Genomic DNA, 25,493 nt, shown 5'->3' with positions numbered 1-25,493 from the left:
CAGTTCCCGCCAATATCCAGTAACTTCGCACAGCCATTGAAGAAGAGCGGGACAACATTCCACAGGCCACAATCAACAGCCTGATCAACACTATGCAAAGGAGATGTGTTGCGCCGCATGAGACAAATAGTGGTCACATGAGATACTGACTGGTTTTCAGATCCACGCCCCAACACATCTGTAAACAGTGTACATACTTGAAGCCCACAGGCATTGTGACATTACTCCATTCATGGAAGACTTATCACTGCGATGTGTATGTGTGCATGAGCGTTTGAGTGAAGGAGTGTGTGTATGTTTTGAAAAGGAAATAAGAGGTTTTATTTTATTTGATCGTTTATGTTGTATATACCGGTTCTCCATGTTTTTGATAGCCACAAGGAGAGTGTGGCTGTATTTCCAGTCCATGTGTAATCCATAGATTAGGGTCTAATGAATTTATTTCAATTGACTGATTTCCTTATATGACCTGTAACTCAGTGAAATCTTTGAAACTGTTAAATGTTGCGTTTATCTTTTGGTTCAGTGTAGAAATGGGGTTCTTAGGGTTTGGCCTCAAGCACCTTAGTTAGTGTATGCAGCAGGCACTTGTTCTTGTCGATTATAATTAGGACTTCAGTGACTTGAGGAATGACTGGGGACACAAGATGCCCTAGTTGTTGTACCTAATTGTTCTATAATTCATTTAGTTCAGGCTTGAATGTAATGTAATAACTATATAATATATGCAATTCCAGTACAGTGAATGCCTGAAAACGTGTCCTGTATGTTGTTTGACAGGGGCGTCACTACCAGAGCCAGCCAGGGATGAGCTCCGGAGGCTTGGAGCATGGGCAGTATGCATCCAGCCAGGCAGCCCATGGCCCCTACGGCCAGCTCACCCAGGCACAGCACGGCACTCCCTTCGCCCCCAGCCAGTCTGTCCCTGTCAGTTACGCCAGCAGCTCACAGCTCAGAGGTAACCGGTGTTAATTTTTAATGTAATTGTTATTTCAGAGATGTTGTCTATGTGAGATGTTAAAGCAAATCATTTTGTCTGGTAGCCTGCTCCCAGATCTGTTGTCTTGCCCACTCCTATTGTCATTGTAATGCCAAGCATGTTTGACAACGATCAATGGAGTTGTCAAGATGGCACAAACGGATCTGGGAACAGGTGTTGAATCTTTAGGTATTATGTTTTTTCAAGGTGACTAATGTCCCCTCTTGTGTCCAGGTGCCTCAGCCTTCCAGGCCATGCAGTACCTGCCTCAACAGCAGCAGGGCTACGCTGTACACAGCCACTTTACCTCTCAGCCAGGTACCTTTTCACCTGTGTGTCTGTCTACTAAAATCTATATGTTGTCGTAGGCCCTGTTGCGATTGTGGCACAGTATGTTTAAGAAGGTTTATGCGTAAAGGCGCTGGGATGGCTTGGTGTACTGACTGCACCTAGGACTCTGTCAGTAATTGAATAACCATAACTGATGTTTGTGGATGATGTCCGCCATGAAAATTAAACAACGCCAAAAAAAAACGTTTAAATAGACCTATATTTATTTTGTTTTAACTTTTTATAAATGTTTTGATGTAGGTGAACTTGACCTAATAGCGGGAGTCTTTACTAATGATCATAAGCATTTGATTTGCTAACTTAGTCTACATCTCCTCCTTTTCCCAACTGTCGTTGGATGCTCGAGCAGCTAATCCGCTAGATGCAGTTTGTGTGGATAAGTAAATAAATCTGTCTTTAAAAACAGGTTGGTTGTGTCTGACTATTAATTACTCAACAGCAGTTGACAAGTTTGTTCTGGCTCTGAGGCCTATAATGTGCTAATGTGTCAAATGGACAATGTGCAAATCCTATCCAACCTGGCATAGTATCATTTGATACGTAGACTAATCTACGGTGATAAATAGGCTGTGTTGCGTGTATTTGTTTCTAGGTTAATGATGGTCAGTTTAGCCTAGTTGTCTTCCCTTCATACGTTCCTTGTCAATTCATGATCTTATAGCCTACTTTCGGAAAGAATAAGGTAGTCCTAGGTTTTTGCATACGTTTTAAGAAAAACATATTTTTTTGCTCTTGTGTCTGGCATAAGCTGGTGGCTTTGATTGACAGGTCCTTTTAAGGGGTGGTGCGTGTGTGAGTTCGCTGATTTTCTCTCTATAGGCCTATATGTCCATTCAGAAGGTTTCTTAAAGTAGCCTGTCCAGTCTTCTATCTGTAATGAAAATTGAATGCTCCGGTCATAATTTAATCTTGTTAAAGGCCATTTCTCACCAAGTCTGTAATTTTCGTCCGAATAATTAGGAAGAAAAAAATAAATACGTGCACGTCTTGTTTATGATGGCGTTCACACCAATTGCGAAATATCGTCCTGCCACAATCCGTCAATTATTTATCCGGAACAGGTTAGATTTTCGTGTCTTTTTCGAATGCGAAAATAATCTGTTGACCTAATGGAATTTGTTATCAGGGACACTGCCGCTGACAGGTCTTTTGGGTTCATTGTGTGAATTCATGAACAAATGAATTTCTCAGACTTTTTAACGTTTGCAATGCATCAGTTAAGCTATGTATCAATTCAATGGGATCACGTCACACCAGATCTAGGCTACATACACTTTGTTCTCACCAGTTCATTGCTAACGCTGCAGCCTATTTTATAGCCATTCAGCAAGCAAGACGATTGATCAATGCTTCTCTTCTCGAATAGGCCTATTAGTTTTAGAAATTGCTCGAAATAAGTTACAAATTATATTGCTTGTTCAAGAGCTAGAGAGAGGGGGATGAGATGGGCCAGTGGAGTTGCCAAGCAGAGATGTGTGAATTGCCCAAGAAGGGAACAGTGAGGAGACAGATGTGTAAGTTAGAAGTGGATTGATTTATTAATGCATTATTTGTATAGCCTCTATACAGTATTGGGCTATACGTTATAGGCCTGCTGAAGTAAATCTAGGCGACCCTAAAAGACAAAGAGAAAAAAATACCTTTTATCAATAAGTGGTTGCGCAGATTTAAATAAAGCACTCAAATTAAAATGTAGTGTCAACATAACCACCCATTGCTTCAATAAAATTGATCAAGGGCTGATCATTAGGCTATGGACAGGTTGCATACATGTTTTACATTTTCTTATGGTTATCAATTTCATCTTTATGCCTATCACAGCTGTCTCTATATTCCCCTTTTAAAACATTCCTCGTCAATTTATGATGGGCTATGTTGTTTTAGCATTGTCCTATAATGTAGACAATTGTTTTTTGATATCCCACAGAAAGGATTTGAAGTTAAGGCAAGGTTTTTAGTATGTCTTTGGGAAGGGACAAATGTGATTTGCTTATGCGTCTGAAGGAGATGCGCTGCAGACAGCTCGATTGATGGGTCCTTTTAGGTGGGTGGTGTGCTTGTATGAGTTCACCAATTCCTTATGTCCATTCATACAGTTTACTACATTTGGCCAAGCCTGTCTGGACTTAATCTCTTTTAATCAGATAGAAAACAACAACCTATGTCTTGTTGCAGGGTCAGCATATGTGCAGGGAATGACAACAGGTGCCAGTTTTGCGTTTCCTCTCTTATTAAATGTGGTGTAACTGAATGAAACGTAGTCCAGCTCTCTTCAAGATTCATCCTACAGGATGCATAGCCTATATTATTATATTTTCAGCAGCGTATTATTTTTCCAGTAGTATATGATTGTTCTCTAGTTACTGTGTCCTCTTGCTACTTTGAACAAAATATTGCCACATAGAATGATCGCAGAAGCATTGGTGACGTTATGCGAATTGTTTGGGAAAAGTGGAGGGAAAAACACAATGGGCTTGATGTGAGTGGTTTAGTGCGACAAAATTGGAATTTATATTTTTTGGTGGAATTCCTCTCCAATCGGACATTTCTTAATTTGTATACTAGATGAATATTTTGAGGTAATAACTTGAATAATAATAACGAAGTGTAATGATAATAGTAAAGTTGCAGAGAAAAGCCTCCTCTCTTTTGAGTCTGATATGCCTAATCCTCCCCCCAACGGTTATGTTGGTGACATGTACATTGGCCTGGCCAATTACCTTAACCTCAAGACCGTAACAGCCCGAGACCCTAGACAATATGTCTGGGACGGTTCAAAACAGTTGTGGGACTATGGGCCAGAAAAAAAATTAGACACAAAGATGAGGCCGATGAAACGGCTCACAATATTTAGCTTAAAAGTTGATAAACTATGAATAATTCACATAAGCGCAGCAATGTGTTTACTCGTCTCGGCCATGTATGTGAATGTTCCAAAACACTATTATGTGAGAACACCATTCTCAAATGCGCACCTGATGCGAGCGATAAAAAAAAAAAATAATAATAATAATAATTAGAATGCGACAGAGATGGATATAATAGTAGGAATTTACAAAGAGGAAATAAATGAAGATGCAACAATAGGATTGTGCCTAACTGCCTTTGGACAGTAGGAGAAGAAATGCGGGTTTCAATGACAAATCAGGAAATCTTTTTTCTATGATCGGATTTTGGCTGTAGGCTATGTAAAACGTCCAGGTTTCAAATAATTATATGGCTGGCTAGGCATTTGCATATGTAATTATGTAGGTTATGGAAATGTGTATTAGAATATCATTCCAATGTTGGGCAAATAGGCCTATTAGAATGCACATTTTACTCTCTCAGCCTGTCTGCGTGCCCACTGGCCCAGAGCTGAGGCTATGGCTATCTACTATGGTATTCTAGAGAATATGGTTGGATGTCCCTGACCTGAACCGAATGCACACTGGAAAATGTATTTCTGCCTTGCTCGACAACGCTGCCTGACTGGGGGCTGTGCATGCACACGGGAAGAGCTGAGTGACCGATAAAAAATTTTAGAAGCGCAGCGCACAGGCATAAAGGTTTGTTTTAATTTGATTGAAACGGAAGTCTACTGAAGTGAGACTTTGTCCTTGTGTTCCTTGGCTAATTATATAGTTTTGTTCACCAGCTAAGTTGTTTTTCAATGTTTTGAGTTTCAACTGCTAGGGAGAAGCAATGTGGATACTAGTCAGACTCAATCTTACAGGCGAAAACATGCATTACCACGGCAAAAAATGTAAGTCTCTGTTTAAAAGACTTAGGTCACAAAAAGTTTTATGAAATGAAACAATATAACACACTACTTCTTGCTACTAATACATGTATTGTTTTAGAAACATTACAAAGCGTGCTCATCTGTATTTTTTTTGTATGTTTTGTTTAGTGTAATTTTAGAGATGTAATTTTATCTGGGCTGGTAAAAATCTGAATACCTGTCACAGTGGCTGGTGTACCAAAAAGTACATTTTAGTCCCTGGCTGTTGGCAGGCGGTGGCGCTCAATCAGGTCAAGGTGACCATTCTTCACTGACTGAAGAGGGAGGGTGAACCGGAGAAAGTGAAGGCTGCGGAACACACGCGCTCACACACGCCGTTCTTTATTGTATGTTGTTGTTTAAGGGGGCAGCTGCTGGTGGAATGTAATGTCTTAAGTTTATTCCGTAACCAGTTCACAATAACATTGTGAAAACATTAGATATATTGTATACATGTGGTTAGCATGTTCAGTTAATCAATTGTAATTTATTAATAATGTAATGGATGTTTGCCTGTGTATAATGTTTTTTTCTTAACAAAATAACTTGATGTAGTATAGACTCTCTGTATTTGTCTCAGAAATACACCAATTAATTTAAAAGCACTGCAAAAGACCCATGTTGGCATATCAAAACATTTTTTTTGGGTTTGATCAGTTTGGGACAGTTGAAATTGCACTTCCAGATGGTACCAGGATGGTGAGGAAATAAAGTTAGTCGCATGCTCTGCCTAAACTACTACTCACTTCTCTTGCTTCCCTCCATTTTTCTCTTTTAAACATATTCTGTATTTTGTCACCAGGATTCATCCCTAGTGCTGGGATCCCTCTACAGAAGCAACTGGAACATGCCAATCAACAGTCTGGCTTCACTGACTCTGTGAGTTTGTTGGGCCCCTGAGTGGAAGAGCAGCATTGCACACAATTAAATAATATGGTGTTATAAACCATAGTGTTCCAACAAACCTTTTTAGAGGTTGATCACAAGATGTGTACTGTATCTGTTTGTGGACGGGCCGTCTGTGGTTAACTCACACGTAACTGTCCGTTAATCTTTGTCTGCTGTGTTTTTGTGGTGGTTTCAGAGTGCTCTACGGTCCGTGCACCCTCAGGCTCTTCATGCCAGTGCTGCAGGCCTGCTGCCTACCCCCTCCCTCACAGTGCAGATCCCTCCTGCCAAGGTAAGGCCAACCCTCTTTACCCACCTGCCCTGGGTTGTCTTCATTAGGACAAAAGTAGCAAAATGTTTATCAATGAAAAACGAAACAAGTGTTTCTTATTGGACCGGTGTAGTTAGTACCTCTCCATTTCACTCAGTTTTCTTCCATTTTGTGCCTAATAAACACAACCCTGCTGTATGTACTACCCTCTTCCCTCTGGCATGACACACACCACAAAGCCACTTAGTCAGTTATCCTTATCAATTCATAACGTCATGTCTTCCTTTCTTGCTCCTCCTGTTCTGTGTGAATAGTCTGGCTTGCCATACACCCATCCCCCCTGTCCGGCTTCTCCAGGAAGCTTCACTCATGGAACTCCTCCACAGCAGGCTCACCCAGTGAGTATCCTATCACTAGGGCCTGGAGTTTTGGTTGATGATATGTAGCACTGTGCTTTTACCGGTATTTCCAGCCTTATTCTGCTAGTGACGCAGCTGTCAGAAAATTCTAGGAAATTATATTTGACACGAGCTGTTTCCAATCAATCAATGGCTGGTTGTACGCGTGTGTTTTGCGGGGGTTCGCCTGATCCAGTGGAGGCGTAGTTCTGCGAATACATTTTTTTGGGGGGGCAAGGAACTCTTTTTTTTTTTTTTGTAGATCAGTGATTCTGCACCTTCCTTTGCTCAAACTGATCCTGATCCAACTGACTCAATTTCTGGTCATCGGCGGGTATAAAAATGGGGCAGTAAAAATGGAGAGTCAATGAAACCAACCATGGAAGGAGAAAGAAAAGTTCCAAAATAAGAATATAGCTTTAAGAAAAAGTACGCACCAATACTCCACAGGGACGCTCTTTGCAGATAACGACAATATATTCAGCAAAACATGCAACTTAGCATTAGCTCATAAACACAAAGACAGGATAGACGGACATCTGAAATAACATTACGCTGTCTCATAAGAATTCTAGGACTACTGGCCAAGATCGTTTAGTGGGAGGTCCTGGAGGATATGGTGGAGGGTTTCGCAAGTGCCAACATCCCTCTAGAAAAAGTTGATAACCCCGAAATGCGCGCATTCATTAAATAAACATGTGAAAAACAGAGGCACAGTCCCTAGGTGGAGCCAACTCAGGACTCGACATCTACCAAAGGTAGCCACAAAAGACGAAGAGGAACTAAAACTGACACACTGGTTGAATCAACTGACACACTGGATCAATATGTTCATATTTTGATTGTCTTGCAAGGAGAGCTGGGTGAAGATTGAAAAGTTGTTCTGGCTGATAGTGTTGAATAGTGCACTCCCTATAAATACACTGTCTGAAAGTATTAAAACATGTCTGACACAAATCGAGTTATCTTTTTAGACAACTCAAGATGCATGGTGAATTCATGCAATTACATTCTGTGGGGGTTGTTATCAAATTGTTGCGTTTGACTGGCAATACCCGTGTTGTGGCTCTTGCCAGCAATATCTGGCAAACTCATTTCCCAGAGGTTGACAAACTTGCTGCAGTCATCAATCAAATCTTCAAACATTGCCCAGGCAGAAAGCTTAGATAGAAAGAGCCTCTCAGAGACCCATTACATAAACAAGTTCCCCTCTGCTGACACAGCTTCCTCCCGAGCCATGTAAAACCCGATGGGGTACCTGGTACAAAGCTGTCGGATATCATTCAGAGAGTACCTGCACTTTTACTCATGCTTTGTGGAGGCGGAGAAGCAGATCTCTTAAGAGTGGAGAAGTTGTTGGTTAACTCTGAGGGTTTGCAGAAGCAACTTTCTCTAATTGCTTAACATGCAAAGAGCCTAATAGACCTCATCCAGTGGTTTGAGAGACACAAATCCAGAATTCACCTCACCTACAATAAAGTCAATACAGAAATAGCAGTCGGTTAACCAACACACGAGGTACACTGCACAGACCAGACAGTTAACCGTAAATGTGTGGATACATTTAATCAGGCCAAAGAAACTCCATATTATAACCCGGGTTACTCTGAAAATAGTTTCGATCAACCAGCTCATACATTTGTCAAGGCAATACAGAATTTAAAAAAAATCCCCAACAAGTGGTCAGTTGGCAGTCTGCAGTTATCTTCTGTTTCAAATTTCACCGAAGAATGTTAGAACTGGACCAATACACACACCATGCAAAACCAAACCGCAGCAAAATTAATCAGTTCTGGAAAAGCTCTGCAAATGTACCATTACAAAAATCTATCTGTTTCAAACAATTCCATTGATGTTGAAAGAACCGCGTCATCGTATGGTCAAGTATTTATTCACCAGTGCCAATCATTATCGGTTATTATCACAATAGACGATTAGCGTAACCATACTAAAACTCTATTCACGTGTGCTAGCCTAGGTTACGTTATTCTTTCTTCATGTTTTTTTTATGCTTTAGAATGTTAGATTGAGACTGTGTCGTCTGTCATCGCGATTTCCTCTCCATTTTTACGTTTTTACATGAATTTCTATAGTGAATGAAAAATGTATATAGATTTCTTTTAATCAAATGTGTATTTACGTTGCGTTCGGAAAGTATTCAGACCCCTTCACTTTTCCCACGTTTTGATACCTTACAGCCTTATTCTGAAATGGATTAAATGAAAAATCCTCAATCTACACACACTACCACATAATGGCAAAGCGAAAACAGGTTTAGACATTTTTGCAAATGTATAAAAAAACTGAAATACCGTATTTTCATAAGTATTCAGACCCTTTGCTATGAGCCTCACCTGAGCTCAGGTGCATCCTGTTTCTATTGATCATCCTTGAGATGTTTCTACAACTTGATTGGACTCCACCTGTGGTAAATTCGATTGATTGGTCACTGTGTGTGTGTGTGTACACAGTGCACGTCAGAGCAAAAACCAAGCCATGATGTCAAAGGAATTGTCCATAGAGCTCCAAGACAGGATTCTGTCGAGGCACAGATCTGGGGAAGGGTACCAAAACATTTATGCAGCATTGAAGGTCCCCAAGAACACAGTGGCCTCCATAATTCTTAAATGGAAAAAGTTTGGAACCACCAAGAGTCTTACTAGAGCTGGCCACCCGGCCAAACTGAGCAATTGGGAGAGAAGGGCCTTGGTCAGGGAGGTGACCAAGAACTCGATGGTCATTCTGACAGATCTCCAGAGTTCATGGTAGAGTGGCCAGACGGAAGCCACTACTCAATAAAAGGCACATGACAGCCCGCTTGGAGTTTCCCAAAAGGCACCTAAAGGACTCTCAGATATTGAAACAGGATTCTCTGGTCTGATGAAACCCAGATCAAAGTTTTTGGCCCGAATGCCAAGTGTCATGTCTGGAGGAAACCAGGCACCGCTCATCACCTGGCCAATACTATCCCTACGGAGAAGCATGGTGGTGGCTGCATCATGCTGTGGGGATGTTTTTCAGCAGCAGGGACTGGGAGACTAGTCAGTGTCGAGGGAAAGATGAACGGAGCAAAGTACAGAGAGATCTTGCTGCTCCAGAGCGCTCAGGACCTCAGACTGGGACAAAGGTTCACCTTCCAACAAGCCAGCAACACTAAGCACCCAGCCAAGATGATGCAGGAGTGACTTCGGGACAAGTCTCTGAATGTCATTGAGTGGCCCGGACTTGAACCCGGTAGAACATCTCTGGAGATAGTTGATAGCCTGACAAAGCTTGAGAGGATCTGCAGAGTAGAATGGGAGAAACTCTCCAAATACTGGTGTGCCAAGCTTGTAGCAGCATACCCAAGAAGACTTGAAGCTGTAATAGCTGCCAAAGGTGCTTCAACAAAGTACTGAGTAAATGTTCTGAATGCTTATGTAGTTTTTAATACATTTGCAAAAATAGAAATTGTATCAAAAAGTGAAGGGGTCTGAACTTCCCGAATGCACTGTAATTCAGCTTCATCTCAAGTTATAAAATTAATTTATGATTTTCAATGTGTTCGAGGGTGATTAAAAGATTGTCTAGGTATAGTAAAATGTCGTCCGTATATAATGAAATTAAGTCCTCAGATTTGAGGGAAATTGGTGTTACTTTGGATTTGACGAATTGTCTGGGCCAGGGGTTCCATGGATAATAATAATAATAGCAGCTCTCTCACCTTGTCTGCTGCTTCTAGTGATTATCAAAGGAGCAGTGCAGAGATGACCTGTTATAACTATGGCTGAGGGATTGACATATAGTATTTTAATCATATTAATGAAATTGGAGCCAATTCACAAAGTACCAGTCAAAATTTTGGAAACCTACTCATTCAAGTGTTTTTATGAATTTTTCACTATTTAACGTAGAATAATAGTGAAGACATCAACACTATGAAATAACACATATGGAATCATGAAGTAACCAAAAAACTGTAAACAAATCAAAATGTATTTTAGATTCTTCAAAGTAGCCACCCTTGACAGCTTTGCACAGTTTTGGCATTCTCTCAACCAGCTTCATGAGGAATGCTTTTTCAACAGTCTTGAAGGAATTTCCACATATACTGAGCAATTCTTTTCCTTCACTCTGTAGTCCAACTCATCCCAAACCATTTCAATTGGGTTGAGGTTGGGTGATTATGGAGGCCAGGTCATCTGATGCAGAACTTCATCACTCTCCTCCTTGGTTAAATATCCCTTGCACAGCCTGGAGGTGGGTCATTGTCCTGTTGGAAAGCAAATGATAGTCCCACTAAGCGCAAATCAGATGGGATGGGGTATCACTGCAGAATGCTGTGGCAGCCATGCTAGTTCAATGTGCCTTGAATTCTAAATAAATCACTGTCACCAGCAAAGCACCCCCACACCATAACACCTCCTCAATGCTTTACAGTGGGAACCACACATGGAAGATCATCCGGTCACCTACTCCGTGTCTCACAAATACACAGCAGTTGTAACCAAAAATCTCCAATTTGGACTCATCAGACCACAGGACAGATTTCCACCGGTCTAATGTCCATTGCTCGTGTTTCTTGGCCCAAGCAGGTCTCTTCTTCTTATTGGTGTCCTCTAATAGAGGTTTTGCAACAATTCGACCATGAATGCCTGATTTCATATAGTTTACACTTAAGTTGATGTTGAGATGTGTCTGTTACTTGAACTCTGAAGCATTTATTTGGGCTGCAATCTGAGCTGCAGTTAACTCTAATGAACTTATTCTCTGCAGCAGAGGTAACTCTGGGTCTTTCTTTCCTGTGGAGGTCCTCATGAGAGCCAGTTTCATCATAGCGCTTGATGGTTTTTGTGACTGCACATGAAGAAACGTTGAAAGTTCTTGAAATGTTCCGCATTGACTGACCTTCATGTCTTAAAGTAATGACGGACTGTCGTTTCTCTTTGCTTATTTGAACTGTTCTTGCCATAATATGGATTTGGGGTTTTACCAAATAGGGCTCTTCTGTATACCACCCCTACCTTGTCACAACACAACTGATTGGCTCAAACGCATTAACATCTCTAGGGTATGTGGGACGCTAGCGTCCCACCTGGCCAACATCCAGTGAGATTGCAGAGCGCCAAATTCAAATACAGAAATACTCATTATAAAAATTCAGAAAAGATGAAACTATTTTACATAGGTTTAAAGATTAACTTCTTGTGAATCCAACCACGGTGTCAGATTTAAAAAATGCTTTACGGCGTAAGCATACCTGAGAACATAGCCCAGCAGACAAATCATTACAAACAGTAACCAGCCAAGTAGAAGAGTTACACAAGTCAGAAATAGAGATACAATTAATCACTTACCTTTGATGATCTTCACATGTTTGCACTCAGAAGACATTAATTTATTCAATAAATGTTCCTTTTGTTCGATTAAGTCTCTCTTTTTATCCGAAAACCTCTTTTGTTCGCATTTTCTTCAGTAATCCACAGGCTCAAACGCAGTCACAACAGGTAGACAAACGATTTGGATTTTATCCGTAAAGTTCATAGAAACGTCAAACAATGTTTATATTCAATCTTCAGGTTGTGTTTAGCCTAAATAATTGATAATATTTCATCCGGACAATAACGTTGTCAATCTAAAAGGTAAACAAGGAAGGCACTCTCTCGGTCGTGCTCATGAAATAGCTCTGTGATACGGCAGGGTCCACTCATTCAGACTGCTCTTACTCCCTCATTTTTCAGAGTACAAGCCTGAAACTATTTCTAAAGACTGTTGACATCTAGTGGAAGGCATAGGAACTGCAATTTGAGTCCTAAGTCAATGGATACTGTAATGGCATTGAATAGAACACTACAAACAAAACAAAAAATCTTACTTCCTGAATGGATTTTTCTCAGGTTTTCACTTGCCAAATCAGTTCTGTTATACTCACATACAGTTTGAAACTTTAGAGTGTTTTCAATCCAAATCTACTAATTATATGCGTATCCTATCTTCTGGGCCTGAGTAGAAGGCAGTTTAATTTGGGCGTGCTTTTCATCCAAAATTCCAAATGTTGCCCCCTACCCTAGAGAAGTTAAGAAGGAAAGAATTTCCACAAATGAATTAACACCTGTTAATTGAAATGCATTCCAGGTGACTACCTCATGAAGCTGCTTAAGAGAATGCCAAGAGTCTGCAAAGCTGGCTTCAAGACAAGGGTGGCTACTTTAAAGAATCTCAAATATAAGATATATTCGGATTTGTATTACACTTGTTTTGGTTACTACATTATTTCATATGTTATTTCATAGTTTTGATGTCTTCGCTATTATTGTACAATGTATAAAATAGTAAAAATAAAAACCCTTGAATGAGTGGTTGTGTCCAAACTTTTGACTGGAACTGTTATGTTCCAAGACACACCAAAGATATGACTAATCTAGTCTATCAAAAGATTTTTCTGCATTGAGAGATAAAACAGCCCAAGGAGCTGTTTCATATGAAGCATTTAAGATGTGTAATAGTCGGAGGTTGCAGAGGATAAATGTTTAACAAACCTGCTTTCGTCCTTGTAGACCAATTTGGGTAGTAAGTCTCGAAATGGATGATAACATTTTGAAAAACTCTTTAATATTGAATATCTGTGTTTATCAAAGATAGGGGGCGATAGTGAGAACTGGGTGGCATCCTTTAAAAAAAAGTGACGTGAGTGCTGTATTCACATCTCTTCCAAATGAACGTTTGTGAACGGCTGTGTTAATAATTCCGAGCAGTAGTGGACCAAAATTTTAAATGGACCTCAGGGAATACCATCTCATCCAGGTAATTCACCTTTATTCATGCTATCCAATGCTCTTTTGAGTTCTTTGAAAGAGATTTGGGCTCCCGGCAAGGTGGCTTTCTCTGTTGAGAAGAGTAGTTCTTCATTATTTTAGAAAGGGCTTAGTCTGGCTTGATGTGGATTAACAATCAGTGGTGTAATTCATTCTTTAATTCATTTGGGTTCTGATAATTAAACTGTCAGATTCAGTAGTAGCTATATCGGCTAATTGATCATTATGCATAGCTTGTTGGCCAGTAAAAGACTGGGATGATTACCATGGAGTAATGGTTGAGTCTAACTCGATGGATGGGAAATACTTCTCTCTGCCTTATCAATAAATTAAGTTCTGTCTTGACTACCTGGTCTGAGAAAAGTGTTTGTTGAGAACGCTCTACAGCAGTTAACATTTCCAGTTCTGATTATCTTATTTAATTGTGTAGCGGAATGCTTGTGTTCCAACAGTGCAGTAATATCTAACAATTCACAACAATACACACACATCTAAAAGTAAAATAATGGAATTAAGAAATATATCAATATTAGGACGAGCAATGTCGGAGTGGCATTGACTAAAATACAGCAGAACGGAATACAGTATATACATATGAAATGAGTAAAGCAGTATGTAAATATTAAAGTGACTAGTGTTCCATTATTAGTGACTGGTGATTCCATGGCTATGTACAGTGGGGCAAAAAAGTATTTAGTCAGCCACCAATTGTGCAAGTTCTCCCACTTTAAAAAGATGAGAGAGGCCTGTAATGTTCATCATAGGTACACTTCAACTATGACAGACAAAATAAGGGGGAAAAAATCCTGAAAATCATATTGTAGAATTTTTAATGAATTTATTTGCAAATGATGGTGGAAAATAAGTATTTGGTCACCAACAAACAAGCAAGATTTCTGGCTCTCACAGACCTGTAACTTCTTCTTTAAGAGGCTTCTCTGTCCTCCACTCGTTACCTGTATTAACGGCACTTGTTTGAACTTATCAGTATAAAAGACACCTGTCCACAACCTCAAACAGTCACACTCCAAACTCCACTATGGCTAAGACCAAAGAGCTGTGAAAGGACACCAGAAACAAAATTGTAGACCTGCACCAGGCTGGGAAGACTGAATCTGCAATAGGTAAGCAGCTTGGTTTGAAGAAATCAACTGTGGGAGCAATTATTAGGAAATGGAAGACATACAAGACCACTGATAATCTCCCTCAATCTGGGGCTCCACGCAAGATCTCACCCCGTGGGGTCAAAATGATCACAAGAACAGTGAGCAAAAATTCCAGAACCACACGGGGGGACCTAATGAATGACCTGCAGAGAGCTGGGACCAAAGTAACAAAGCCTACCATCAGTAACACACTACGCCGCCAGGGACTCAAATCCTGCAGTGCCAGACGTGTCCCCCTGCTTAAGCCAGTACATGTCCAGGCCCGTCTGAATTTTGCTAGAGAGCTTTTGGATGATCCAGAAGAAGATTGGGAGAATGTCATATGGTCAGATGAAACCAAAATATAACTTTTTGGTAAAAACTCAACTCGTCGTGTTTGGCGGACAAAGAATGCTGAGTTGCATCCAAAGAACACCATACCTACTGTGAAGCATGGGGGTGGAAACATCATGCTTCGGTGCTGTTTTTCTGCAAAGGGACCAGGACGACTGATCCATGTAAAGGAAAGAATGAATGGGGCCATGTATCGTGAGATTTTGAGTGAAAACCTCCTTCCATCAGCAAGGGCATTGAAGATGAAACGTGGCTGGGTCTTTCAGCATGACAATGATCCCAAACACACCGCCCGGGGAAAACGAAGGAGTGGCTTCGTGAGAAGCATTTCGAGGTCCTGGAGTGGCCTAGCCAGTCTCCAGATCTCAACCCCATAGAAAATCTTTGGAGGGAGTTGAAAGTCCGTGTTGCCCAGCAACAGCCCCAAAACATCACTGCTCTAGAGGAGATCTGCATGGAGGAATGGGCCAAAATACCAGCAACAGTGTGTGAAAACCTCTGTCATTGCCAACAAAGGGTATATAACAAAGTATTGAGTGAAGTTTGGTGTGTGACTGTTTGAGGTTGTGGACCGGTGTCTTTTATACTGATAACAAGTTCAAACAGGTGCCATTAATACAGGTAACGAGTGGAGGACAGAGGAGCCCCTTAAAGAAGAAGTTACAGGTCTTTGAGAGCCAGAAATCTTGCTTGTTTGTAGGTGACCAAATACTTATTTTCCACCATAATTTGCAAATAAATTCATAAAAAATCCTACAATGTGATTTTCTGGATTTTTTTTCTCTCTCATTTTGTCTGTCATAGTTGAAGTGTACCTATGATGAAAATTACAGGCCTCTCTCATCTTTCATCTTCCCCACTGTATATAGGGCAGCAGCCTCTAAGGTGCAGGGTTGAGGAACCGGGTGGTAGCCAGCTAGTGATAGCAATTTAACAGTCTGACGGCCTTGAGATAGAAGTTGTATTTCAGTCTCTCGGTCCCAGCTTTGATGCACCTGTACTGACCTCGCCTTCTGGATGATAGCGGGGTGAACAGTTCATGGCTTGGGTGGTTGATGTCCTTGATAATTTTTTTGGCCTTCCTGTGACATTGGGTGTTGTAGGTGATGCGTTGGGCAGACGACACCACCCTCTAGAGAGCCATGCGGTTGTGGGTGGTGCAGTTGCTGTACCAGGCTGTGATACAGCCCATCCTTTTGTGATCTGTAAAAGTTTGCGGGAGTTTTAGGGGCCAAGCCAAATTTATTCAGCCTCCTGAGGTTGAAGAGGTGCTGTTGCGCCTTCTTCACCACAAGGTTTGTGTGAGTGGACCATTTTAGATCATCAATGATGTGTATGCCTGCGGTCCCGTCAATGTGCATAGGGGTGTGCTCCCTCTGCTTTTTCCTGAAGCCCACTATCCGCTCCTTCGTTTTGTATTCCACAGTCACCTTGCATTTAACTGCGGTGGTTCGTGCTTTCAGTTTAGCTTGAATTCTGCCATCTATCCACCGTATCTGGTTTGGGTAGGTTTTAATAGTCAGTGGGAACAACATCCTCTATACGCTTCCTGAGGAACTTTGTCACTGTGTCCGTGTATACATCAATGTTATTCTATGAGGCTACCCGGTACATATCCCAGTCCGCGTGATCAGAACAATCTTGAAGCATGGATTCCGATTGGTCAGACCAGCGTTGCATAGACCTTAGCACGGACTTACTGTTTGAGTTTCTGCCTATAGGAAGGGAGGAGAAAAATGGAGTCGTGATCAGATTTGCCAAAGGGAGGGCGGGGGAGGGCCTTGTAGGCATCCCGGAAGAGAGTGTAGCAGTGGTTGTGTGTGTTCCCAGCGTGAGTACTACAGTGAATGTGTTGATAGAACTTCGGTACAGTTTTCTTCAAATTTGCTTTGTTAAAATACCCAGATAGAAGAAATGCAGCCTCAGGATATGTTGTTTCCAGTTTGCATAAAGTCCAGTGTAATTCCTTGAGGGGGAATATACACAGCTGTGACTAACCGAAGAGAATTTTCTTGGGAGGTAATATGGTCACCATTTTTAGCTGATAAATAAATTACATAGGTCATTAACAGCTGGTTTCTAAACAACTATGGACTGCAGGATACCATTATTACAATATTCATTTGTATTTCTGTATTTAACCAAAAAGTAATTTCTGACCAACCGACTTATGGAGAAAATTTTGAAATTGTGTTTCTTACATTGGATAAAAGTAGAAACTCAGAGCTAGAAAATTATGTCATACACCACAGTTGAGCAACAATGGGAAAGTAATTCTGCTTTGAAAGGTGATCAACTTGTAACCTCACTTTATGAAAATGGCCCTTGAATATTATGGTACCTACTGGAGAGCTCTTCTTTGTCTACACACATTCAGCATCATTCTCACCCTCTTAAGCTTTAGACCCACCCATCTCTTTAAGGATTCACATGTGAAACTATGTACTAAACAACCAAAGCTTTCCAAGAATAAAGGCTGGTTTATACTACCGGTGTGTTCATAAATTTCATCTGTAGTTCCAGAGTGTGCTCTGGGCGTTCGTAAATTCAGAGCGTTGTCAGATTGGCCGTTCGTAAATTCAGTGTTTCGCTCTCGGAGTGTTCAGAGCGCACACTGGGTTGAGGGGTTGATCCGAGCATTCTGACCTAACAAGCAGTCATGCACCCAAGCTAACTGGCTAACGTTGGCTAGCTTGCTAGCTAATTCCATACACAAAAGAGAGAACAGCTCACTCTGACCAATTTACTTGCCCGAACAGAGCTGGTTAGTGTGTTTTTATGTTAGCCAGAGTGTTGGTGACTGCAACTCTGCTGCTGGTAACAATTTAATTACACTTTCTTTTGCCAACGTTTACTGGCACAGGCCATATTCAACGGGTGTTGAGCGTTTGTAAATTCATCAGTTATTCTGCACTCTGGCAGTCTCAGATGAGAGTGCTCTGAAAACGGAGTAGATAGCCAGAGCGGATTTACCAGTTACGTCTATCGACAGTTGTCGCAATGACATCATAAACATTCTATTTTAATAGTTACTTCCATAGTGGAGTCTTTTTTGTTTAGACATGTAGCTAACTGGCTAAACAATGAACCATAATCCCAACTCATAATGTTACTACTCTTCATGAATCTGCAGGTAGCTAACCAACCAGGTTAGCTAGATAACATTAGGCTATAACTAAATCAAATCAAATCAAATTTATTTATATAGCCCTTCGTACATCAGCTGATATCTCAAAGTGCTGTACAGAAACCCAGTCTAAAACCCCAAACAGCAAGCAATGCAGGTGTAGAAGCACGGTGGCTAGGAAAAACTCCCTAGAAAGGCCAAAACCTAGGAAGAAACCTAGAGAGGAACCAGGCTATGTGGGGTGGCCAGTCCTCTTCTGGCCGTGCCGGGTGGAGATTATAACAGAACATGGCCAAGATGTTCAAATGTTCATAAATGACCAGCATGGTCGAATAATAATAATCACAGGCAGAACAGTTGAAACTGGAGCAGCAGCACGGCCAGGTGGACTGGGGACAGCAAGGAGTCATCTTGTCAGGTAGTCCTGAGGCATGGTCCTAGGGCTCAGGTCCTCCGAGAGAGAGAAAGAGAGAATTAGAGAGAGCATACTTAAATTCACACAGGACACCAGATAGGACAGGAGAAGTACTCCAGATATAACAAACTGACCCTAGCCCCACGACACAAACTACTGCAGCATAAATACTGGAGGCTGAGACAGGAGGGGTCAGGAGACACTGTGGCCCCATCCGAGGACACCCCCGGACAGGGCCAAAACTAGCAATGCAAATGGCTCTGAGATATGAATAATATTACTACACAGATCATACATGTAACCTTAGCTAGCTAACAGTACATTTTCACTTCAACTGAAATCGACTTTCTGACTAAATTAGAAGCGTGTAATATCTCAACTCTCCTACGTGGATGGACGCTTCTCCCTCTGTCACGGATAACATGGTTGCCCTTAGTTTGAAGATGTGATCCGGAGCCTTCTGTTTGTTCTCTTTTCGACTCCCTCTGCATATTTGCAATCAAAAGCCAGAATTATGTCCATCTCCTTAGCTATCGTACTGTAATTCCACTGCTTTCAAAACTCTGTCCTCCAGAAAGTGGAGAGCAACACTTATGCAGTACTACTACGTGATATCTTTTTTTTTTTTTAAGCTGCGTTAAAAAGGATTACCTACACATACTGACCAGCTCATATTATAGACAAGTGTGCTACATGGCAGACAAATCCGAACTCCGCTCTCGGCATTTCCAGCCCACTCATTATCTCATCTAATCATTGCTACCGGGAAGATTGCAGTCTTTTTCTGTGGCTAAACCAACTAGGCTTGTAATTTAATCATTGTATTCATATTTACAGATGGCATACAAGTGTGTTAAGGCACATGAAAATTCATGCATTTCTTGCCTAAAACTCATTTTGATTAAATGTTTTATTTTTTAAAATATTTTAAATGGTGCTCCTGTGAAGTAGTGACACGCGACATAGCGTCGTTTCCTGAAACAAGTCACATTTGTGGAAATATTGTTAATGTCTTGACAAGCAAGCGGAAAGGCAGGTGGAGGACTTTTGAATGCACGTGCCGGTGTTTATTGATGGGCTTCCTGCCTCTGCTGAGATGGGTCTGGCTCGAGTATCCAGGACGTAGGCTACTGGCGGGGCTCACTCTAGACGTAGAGGGAATTATCTGACATTCTTGTTTGTGTCGTGGAAATACTTCTTACAATATATTTTAGACACCCGAGCTTGTGTATTCAATATAGACTTTATTACAAAGTAACACGCCGAGCTGGTCCATGGAGCAACTGCCGGTCTCAGACTGAGATCCCTTTTTATATAAAGTTTCAGTTTGACACAAAATACATATTCTCTACTCTTTATTTATATGATTCACATCTTTTGGTTTTCTGCCACTATTGTGTCCTAATCTTACTTCTAGTCTATCTACGGCCATCTTTACTTGGTTTCTCCTCCCCTTCTTGGCACATACTTCAGGGCATAGATTATATTGGTGGTATAACCATAGCAACGATACAAAACAAAAAAATGTCCAAGGACACCCACAGGACTAGGCAACGGCTTCTCTCAATGGCCCAGTCACACACACATTCACAATTGCCTCCCTCCAAGCCCACATTGATTGTACTCACCGCTCCAAGACGCACACCACATGCATCGGAAAATCCCCCATACTTGGAAACCGAATGTTGGTTGATAACAAGTGTGAAGCGTCAAACGTCAGGGAGATTGTGAATATGTATTTATTTAATTTTTGTGGGAGTTTGAAAATGTACTGGCCCAAGTGGGCGATATGAAAGCTTGATTAACTGGCCCGGCAAGCTTCGGCAGAGTTTGCAGGGCCAGCGGGCTGCCCTGAATGTCGAGCGCTGTTTATGGAGCAGGTGTGTTTCTTGGAGCATTGCTGTATCAATATGGTTTCTTGGAAGGATATCAAGACCGCTGACACATTTGATAGGACATATAAGGTATTTCAAATTCCAAGAGAGAATTGCTATTTTTGCCATTTAGTTTTTCAGAAAAGAGTGTTATATTAACTGTATAATTGTTGTCTTTAGTGTTGATAAGCCCAAGGATGTGTAACAAAAAGCAGGAACCACAGGGAAATTCGCCCATTGATTGTTCCCCACCCAGAACACCCTCCCTGTAAACCATTCCCCCCTTTGCCTAACAGATTTAGCTTGCATAGCTGCAGATTTCACCTCATTGTATGTTGCCCTCTGTTTTAGCAGTTTGGCACTCAGGTCTGGGTAGATGCTGATCCTCTTCTACATAGGTCAGAGCCCCCAATTCTGCTACAAGGTGAACCATTTGCTTTTTGACTTCAAAACTGTGGATTTGTACAATCCTACAACGAGCCATTCTGGCGAGGATCCGTCCAGTGTGCAATGTTAATTCGCGGGATGGGATCCAGCTTCTCCTGCCCTAACAGTTCATAGAAAACATTGCTCGTGATAGAAGTTTGGTTGCCCCATTTCCAAGTCCAAATACCCGCACATTGAATTTACAGGAGTGATTTTCAAGTGATTGTTTTCCCTTTTAGGAGATTGATTGCCCCTTCTAACTTAGCATGCGCTGTTTCCAGGTCATTCTCCAGACTTTACACTTTAGTTGAATAGGCATCCACTTTAGAAGTGAGCAATGCAAGAATGCAAGATCTATATCTATCCTACCCTGCCTTTCTAAGGTCTTCGAAAGCCAAGTCAACAAACAGATTACCGACCATTTCGAATCCCACCATACCTTCGCCGCTATGCAATCTGGTTTCAGAGCTGGTCATGGGTGCACCTCAGCCACGCTCAAGGTCCTAAACGATATCTTAACCGCCATCGATAAGAAACAATACTGTGCAGCCTTATTCATTGACCTGGCCAAGAATTTCGACTCTGTCAATCACCACATCCTCATCGGCAGACTCGAAAGCCTTGGTTTCTCAAGTGATTGCCTCGCCTGGTTCACCAACTACTTCTCTGATAGAGTTCAGTGTGTCAAATCGGAGGGCCTGTTGTCCGGACCCCTAGGCAGTCTCTGGGGGTGCCACAGGGTTCAATTCTTGGACCGACTCTCTTCTCTGTATACATCAATGATGCCGCTCTTGCTGCTGGTGAGTCTCTGATACACCTCTATGCAGACGACACTATTCTGTATACTTCTGGCCCTTTGGACACTGTGTTAACAACCCTCCAGGCAAGCTTCAATGCCATACAACTCTCCTTCCGTGGCCTCCAATTGCTCTTAAATACAAGTAAAACTAAATGCATGCTCTTCAACCGATCGCTGCCTGCACCTGCCCGCCCGTCCTACATCACTACTCTGATCGGTTCTGACTTAGAATATGTGGACAACTACAAATACCTAGGTGTCTGGTTAGACTGAACTCTCCTTCCAGACTCACGTTAAGCATCTCCAATCCAAAATGAAATATAGAATTGGCTTCCTATTTCGCAACAAAGCATCCTTCATTCATGGTTCCAAAGCATGCGCTCCAGCAGGTATATCTCTCTGGTCACCCCCAAAACCAATTCTTCCTTTGGCCACCTCTCCTTCAAGTTCTCTGCTGCCAATGACTGGAACAAACTACAAAAATCTCTGAAACTGGAAACGCTTATCTCCCTCACTAGCTTTAAGCACCAGCTGTCAGAGCAGCTCACAGATTACTGCACATGTACATAGCCCATCTATAATTTAGCCCAAACTACCTCTCACCCTACTGTATTTATTTATTTTGCTCCTTTGCACCCCATTATTTATATCTCTACCTTGCACATTCTTCCACTGCAAATCTACCATTCCAGTGTTTTACTTGATATATTGTATTTACTTCGCCACCATGGCCTCTTTTTTTGCCTTTACCTTGCCTACCTGGTTAAATATAGGTGAAATAAATCAAATAAAAATGTATTTACTGTTTTAATTGCAAGTCGAGGGCAGAGGTCATCTCTGGGATAGTAGTGGCCAGCTCTTTCTGTTGTCTGGTGTTATGCCACCATCTTGCCACAGGTAATTTGTGGATGGACAGATTATGCTATCTACTGGAACGAAATAGACCTGCAAATTTTTTGTCATGCAATGAACGTCCCACACCTTAATATGGTGTTTACAATTGACCATTTTAGAAATACATACTTTTATACAAGATTTTTGACTGACCCCTCAAACCAGGGTTCTCCAACCCTGTTCCTGGAGAGCTACTTTCCTTTAGGTTTTCAATCCAACGCCAGTTGTAACTAACCTGATTTAATTTGATCAAACAGCTAATTATTAGGATCAGGTGTGCTAGATTAGGGTTGGAGTGAAATCCTACAGGACAGTATCTCTCCGGGAACAGGGCTCAAACAATAGAAATGCATGTCCGCAAAGGTCGAAAGGCAGGCGGAAGGAGGCGAGATCAAGTGGGAACATTCTAGCTAGACAATGATCTTTTTGTAGAAAATATTTAATACAATGCTAACAACCTAAGCATTATGGAACTTCTATTCGATCCAATAAGCCTTAAACTACTGTATCAAAATAGCAAATCACTTACCTTTACCGAATTTAACACTGACCAAGTCTGCTCAATCTGCAGATCTTGTGCAGAGACCCTGCCACTTTGCCTCTTCTCTGGAATAAGTGTCGGCAGTAATTTCCTTTTTGAAGTCAATCCACATGGTTGGGAATTTATTTTGGACTAATTGAATAATTCTGTTATATAATCATGGTATGCACGGGTGACAATTAATTCACACGTGGTGTGAGAAGATGCACTATCAGCCTCTTGAGGTCAGTTAATAACTCTCCCTAAATGCAGAGCCCTACCTATCACATAGCACCAAAACCTGGGCAGCACAACCCATTACATACAACCTTGGTGCTGCCAGGTAGATCAAATGGCCAATGGTAATGGCTTCGACGAAATACTAGGAATACATCATGAAAATCAACATTAGTCACAATATGGATTAGAGTATTCATCACTTTTAGGCTAGATGCACCCTAGCTTTTATTTGACTGACTCAGTCATTCTCATGCTTAGTTAGATGTGATGCTTACAAATGGAATAACTAAATTCTACTTCTATGGTATGATGTTTCTAAAGGATCTATTCATGCTTTCTTGTTTGTCTTTTACAGGCAACGTTTCAGAGCTCTCCTCGGCATGCCTACCTTTCCCACAGCCAATCAGGACAGAGGTTCTACCACCACACCAAGTAAACTGGCAACAACCACCACCAGCAATTAGGGATTGGCATCATTCTCCACACAGATGTAGGCTTCAACTTTAACTGCTGAAATAGTACATCAATGTAGCGTTTCTTCTGCCAAAATGTTGCATTATATCCCATAATGTGTATATTGACTACTTTCAGTATGCATTAGCATGTTTTTAAAATTTGATATAACAAAATCTAAATTTCAATAGATAAGCTTTGTTTCATAAAGGGTGTCTCAATCATGACATACTATGATAGAGAATTGGTAGATTCAGAATGATAATATTTGCATTCCAAACAATGGTGCTGTTTTCCTTGTTGATGTGTTAGCAAATGAACCCAAGCTTCAGTACTCTGTGCTATTCACTTTTTACTGATAATGAAGGCCTCTTAAAATACTCTTAATATTTGTGTTCTTATTTAAAACATTTTAAATGATTAAATGTAAACCCTTCTCAGGGCCCATGGAGGAAATGATCATTTGCAAGGAAGAACTCTTCGATTCACTTAAACATGCTGCATTTGTAGAAGCCATATTTTCCTAAACTTTTTAAATGAAAATCTACTAATTTTATTAAATTGCACTTGAAAAGTAAACATGCAATGGCTTTTATTTAATGCAGAGGCATATGGTGATGTGTAAGAAGAGAACATGTGACAAGATATGTGGGAGGGAAGTGAAGGTGTTAATCTTTGTAAAAACGAAAGAAAGAACTTTGAGATGATGGCTTGGAATAGAAACATTTATTCATACAGCGATGAATCTAAGGAGAGGTCATTCACAAGAAGTAAAGCATTAAAAAAGTGTTAAAGGATCACATGCAGAAGAGTCTTGAATATATGCCAGTCTGGGAGAGAAGAAGGGCGGAAGTTGATTATGCACTTTTTAGTGGTTAGGAAGAGAGGGAGAGCGCGAAAAATGACGAAAAAATGGCCTGCTCTCCAGTGACTCGTCATGTTTCAGATTTCAACTTAAGAGAAAATAAGTAGGTCGAGATAGATATCAAAATATAGCCTAATGTTTTTGGATTTGACCCGTTCCCTTCTGGATTTTACTCTTCACATTGCTATGGGACTGAAGAAACTGAAACCAGTGTGTTATTTGAATGAATCACTGAGTCTGTTTTCTTGTAGTTGAAAGCACTGGGATGACTTGACTTTTTATGTGGGTGATGTATCTATTTGTGAATTTTGTACAGTTGCTTTTGGAGTGAGTGAGTGATTGTTTATATTTATATTAGTTTTCCTTTTTTTTCTCTCTCGTGTATATAGCTTTTTCCCTTTCCATTTCACGTCAACTACTTCATATTTTTTTTCTCCTATATTTGTCATTCAATCATGGTGGCTATCGGCTAATCTCCAAGTTTATACATTTTCCTCACAGATAACGGGGTCTTCGTGAGGGTGTTCCTTTACTTAAAAAAAACAAACGGTTGATTTCTACTTCCGAAACACTTCAAGCAATACAATTGGTTACCAATGATGCTCTTTTCCTGATGTTTTGACCTTCTATTTGACTATACCCAGACCAAACCTCCATTTCCGGGCTTTTAGTCAGTTAGAATTATAGGAGCAATTTGACGTATTTTGTTCACTATTGTTTATCATGGATCTCTATACAACCTCTCAATCTTTCCATCTCCCCAGAGTTTCAAACCCACTCACGGAGACCTCTTTCTCTACTACTTTTCCAGGCGTTACCGATGACAGGTGGGTGATTCAATTGCAGGAGTAGGTTGCCATTGATATATTCGATAAACACGCTACGCAGTCGAGCAATTTTAATTGTGTTAATTTATACATATTTCAATTAAACGTAT

The 25,493-nt window shown here is 41.0% G+C and overlaps 1 protein-coding gene across 2 annotated transcripts in view; it reads left to right on the top strand.

Annotated features, from left to right (window-relative positions):
• The window catches only part of LOC109873032 (G protein pathway suppressor 2-like), a 33,493-nt gene extending 9,223 nt beyond the window's left edge, over window positions 1-24,270 (top strand). For both annotated transcript variants that reach the window (XM_020464526.2, XM_020464527.2), the window contains exons 7-12: window positions 781-958; window positions 1,214-1,297; window positions 5,896-5,972; window positions 6,178-6,273; window positions 6,567-6,650; window positions 23,594-24,270. In XM_020464526.2, the coding sequence (XP_020320115.1) occupies window positions 781-958; window positions 1,214-1,297; window positions 5,896-5,972; window positions 6,178-6,273; window positions 6,567-6,650; window positions 23,594-23,674 (600 nt within the window). In that variant the 3' untranslated portion in view covers window positions 23,675-24,270. The remainder of the gene's footprint in view (window positions 1-780; window positions 959-1,213; window positions 1,298-5,895; window positions 5,973-6,177; window positions 6,274-6,566; window positions 6,651-23,593) is intronic.
• Window positions 24,271-25,493: the final 1,223 nt, after the last annotated feature.

The sequence above is a fragment of the Oncorhynchus kisutch genome, linkage group LG28 (assembly GCF_002021735.2).
Source record: "Oncorhynchus kisutch isolate 150728-3 linkage group LG28, Okis_V2, whole genome shotgun sequence".
In the NCBI taxonomy this organism is placed as follows: Eukaryota; Metazoa; Chordata; class Actinopteri; order Salmoniformes; family Salmonidae; genus Oncorhynchus; species Oncorhynchus kisutch.
The sequence above is the reverse complement of the archived record's forward strand: the minus strand, read 5'-3'. Positions and strand labels throughout refer to the sequence as shown.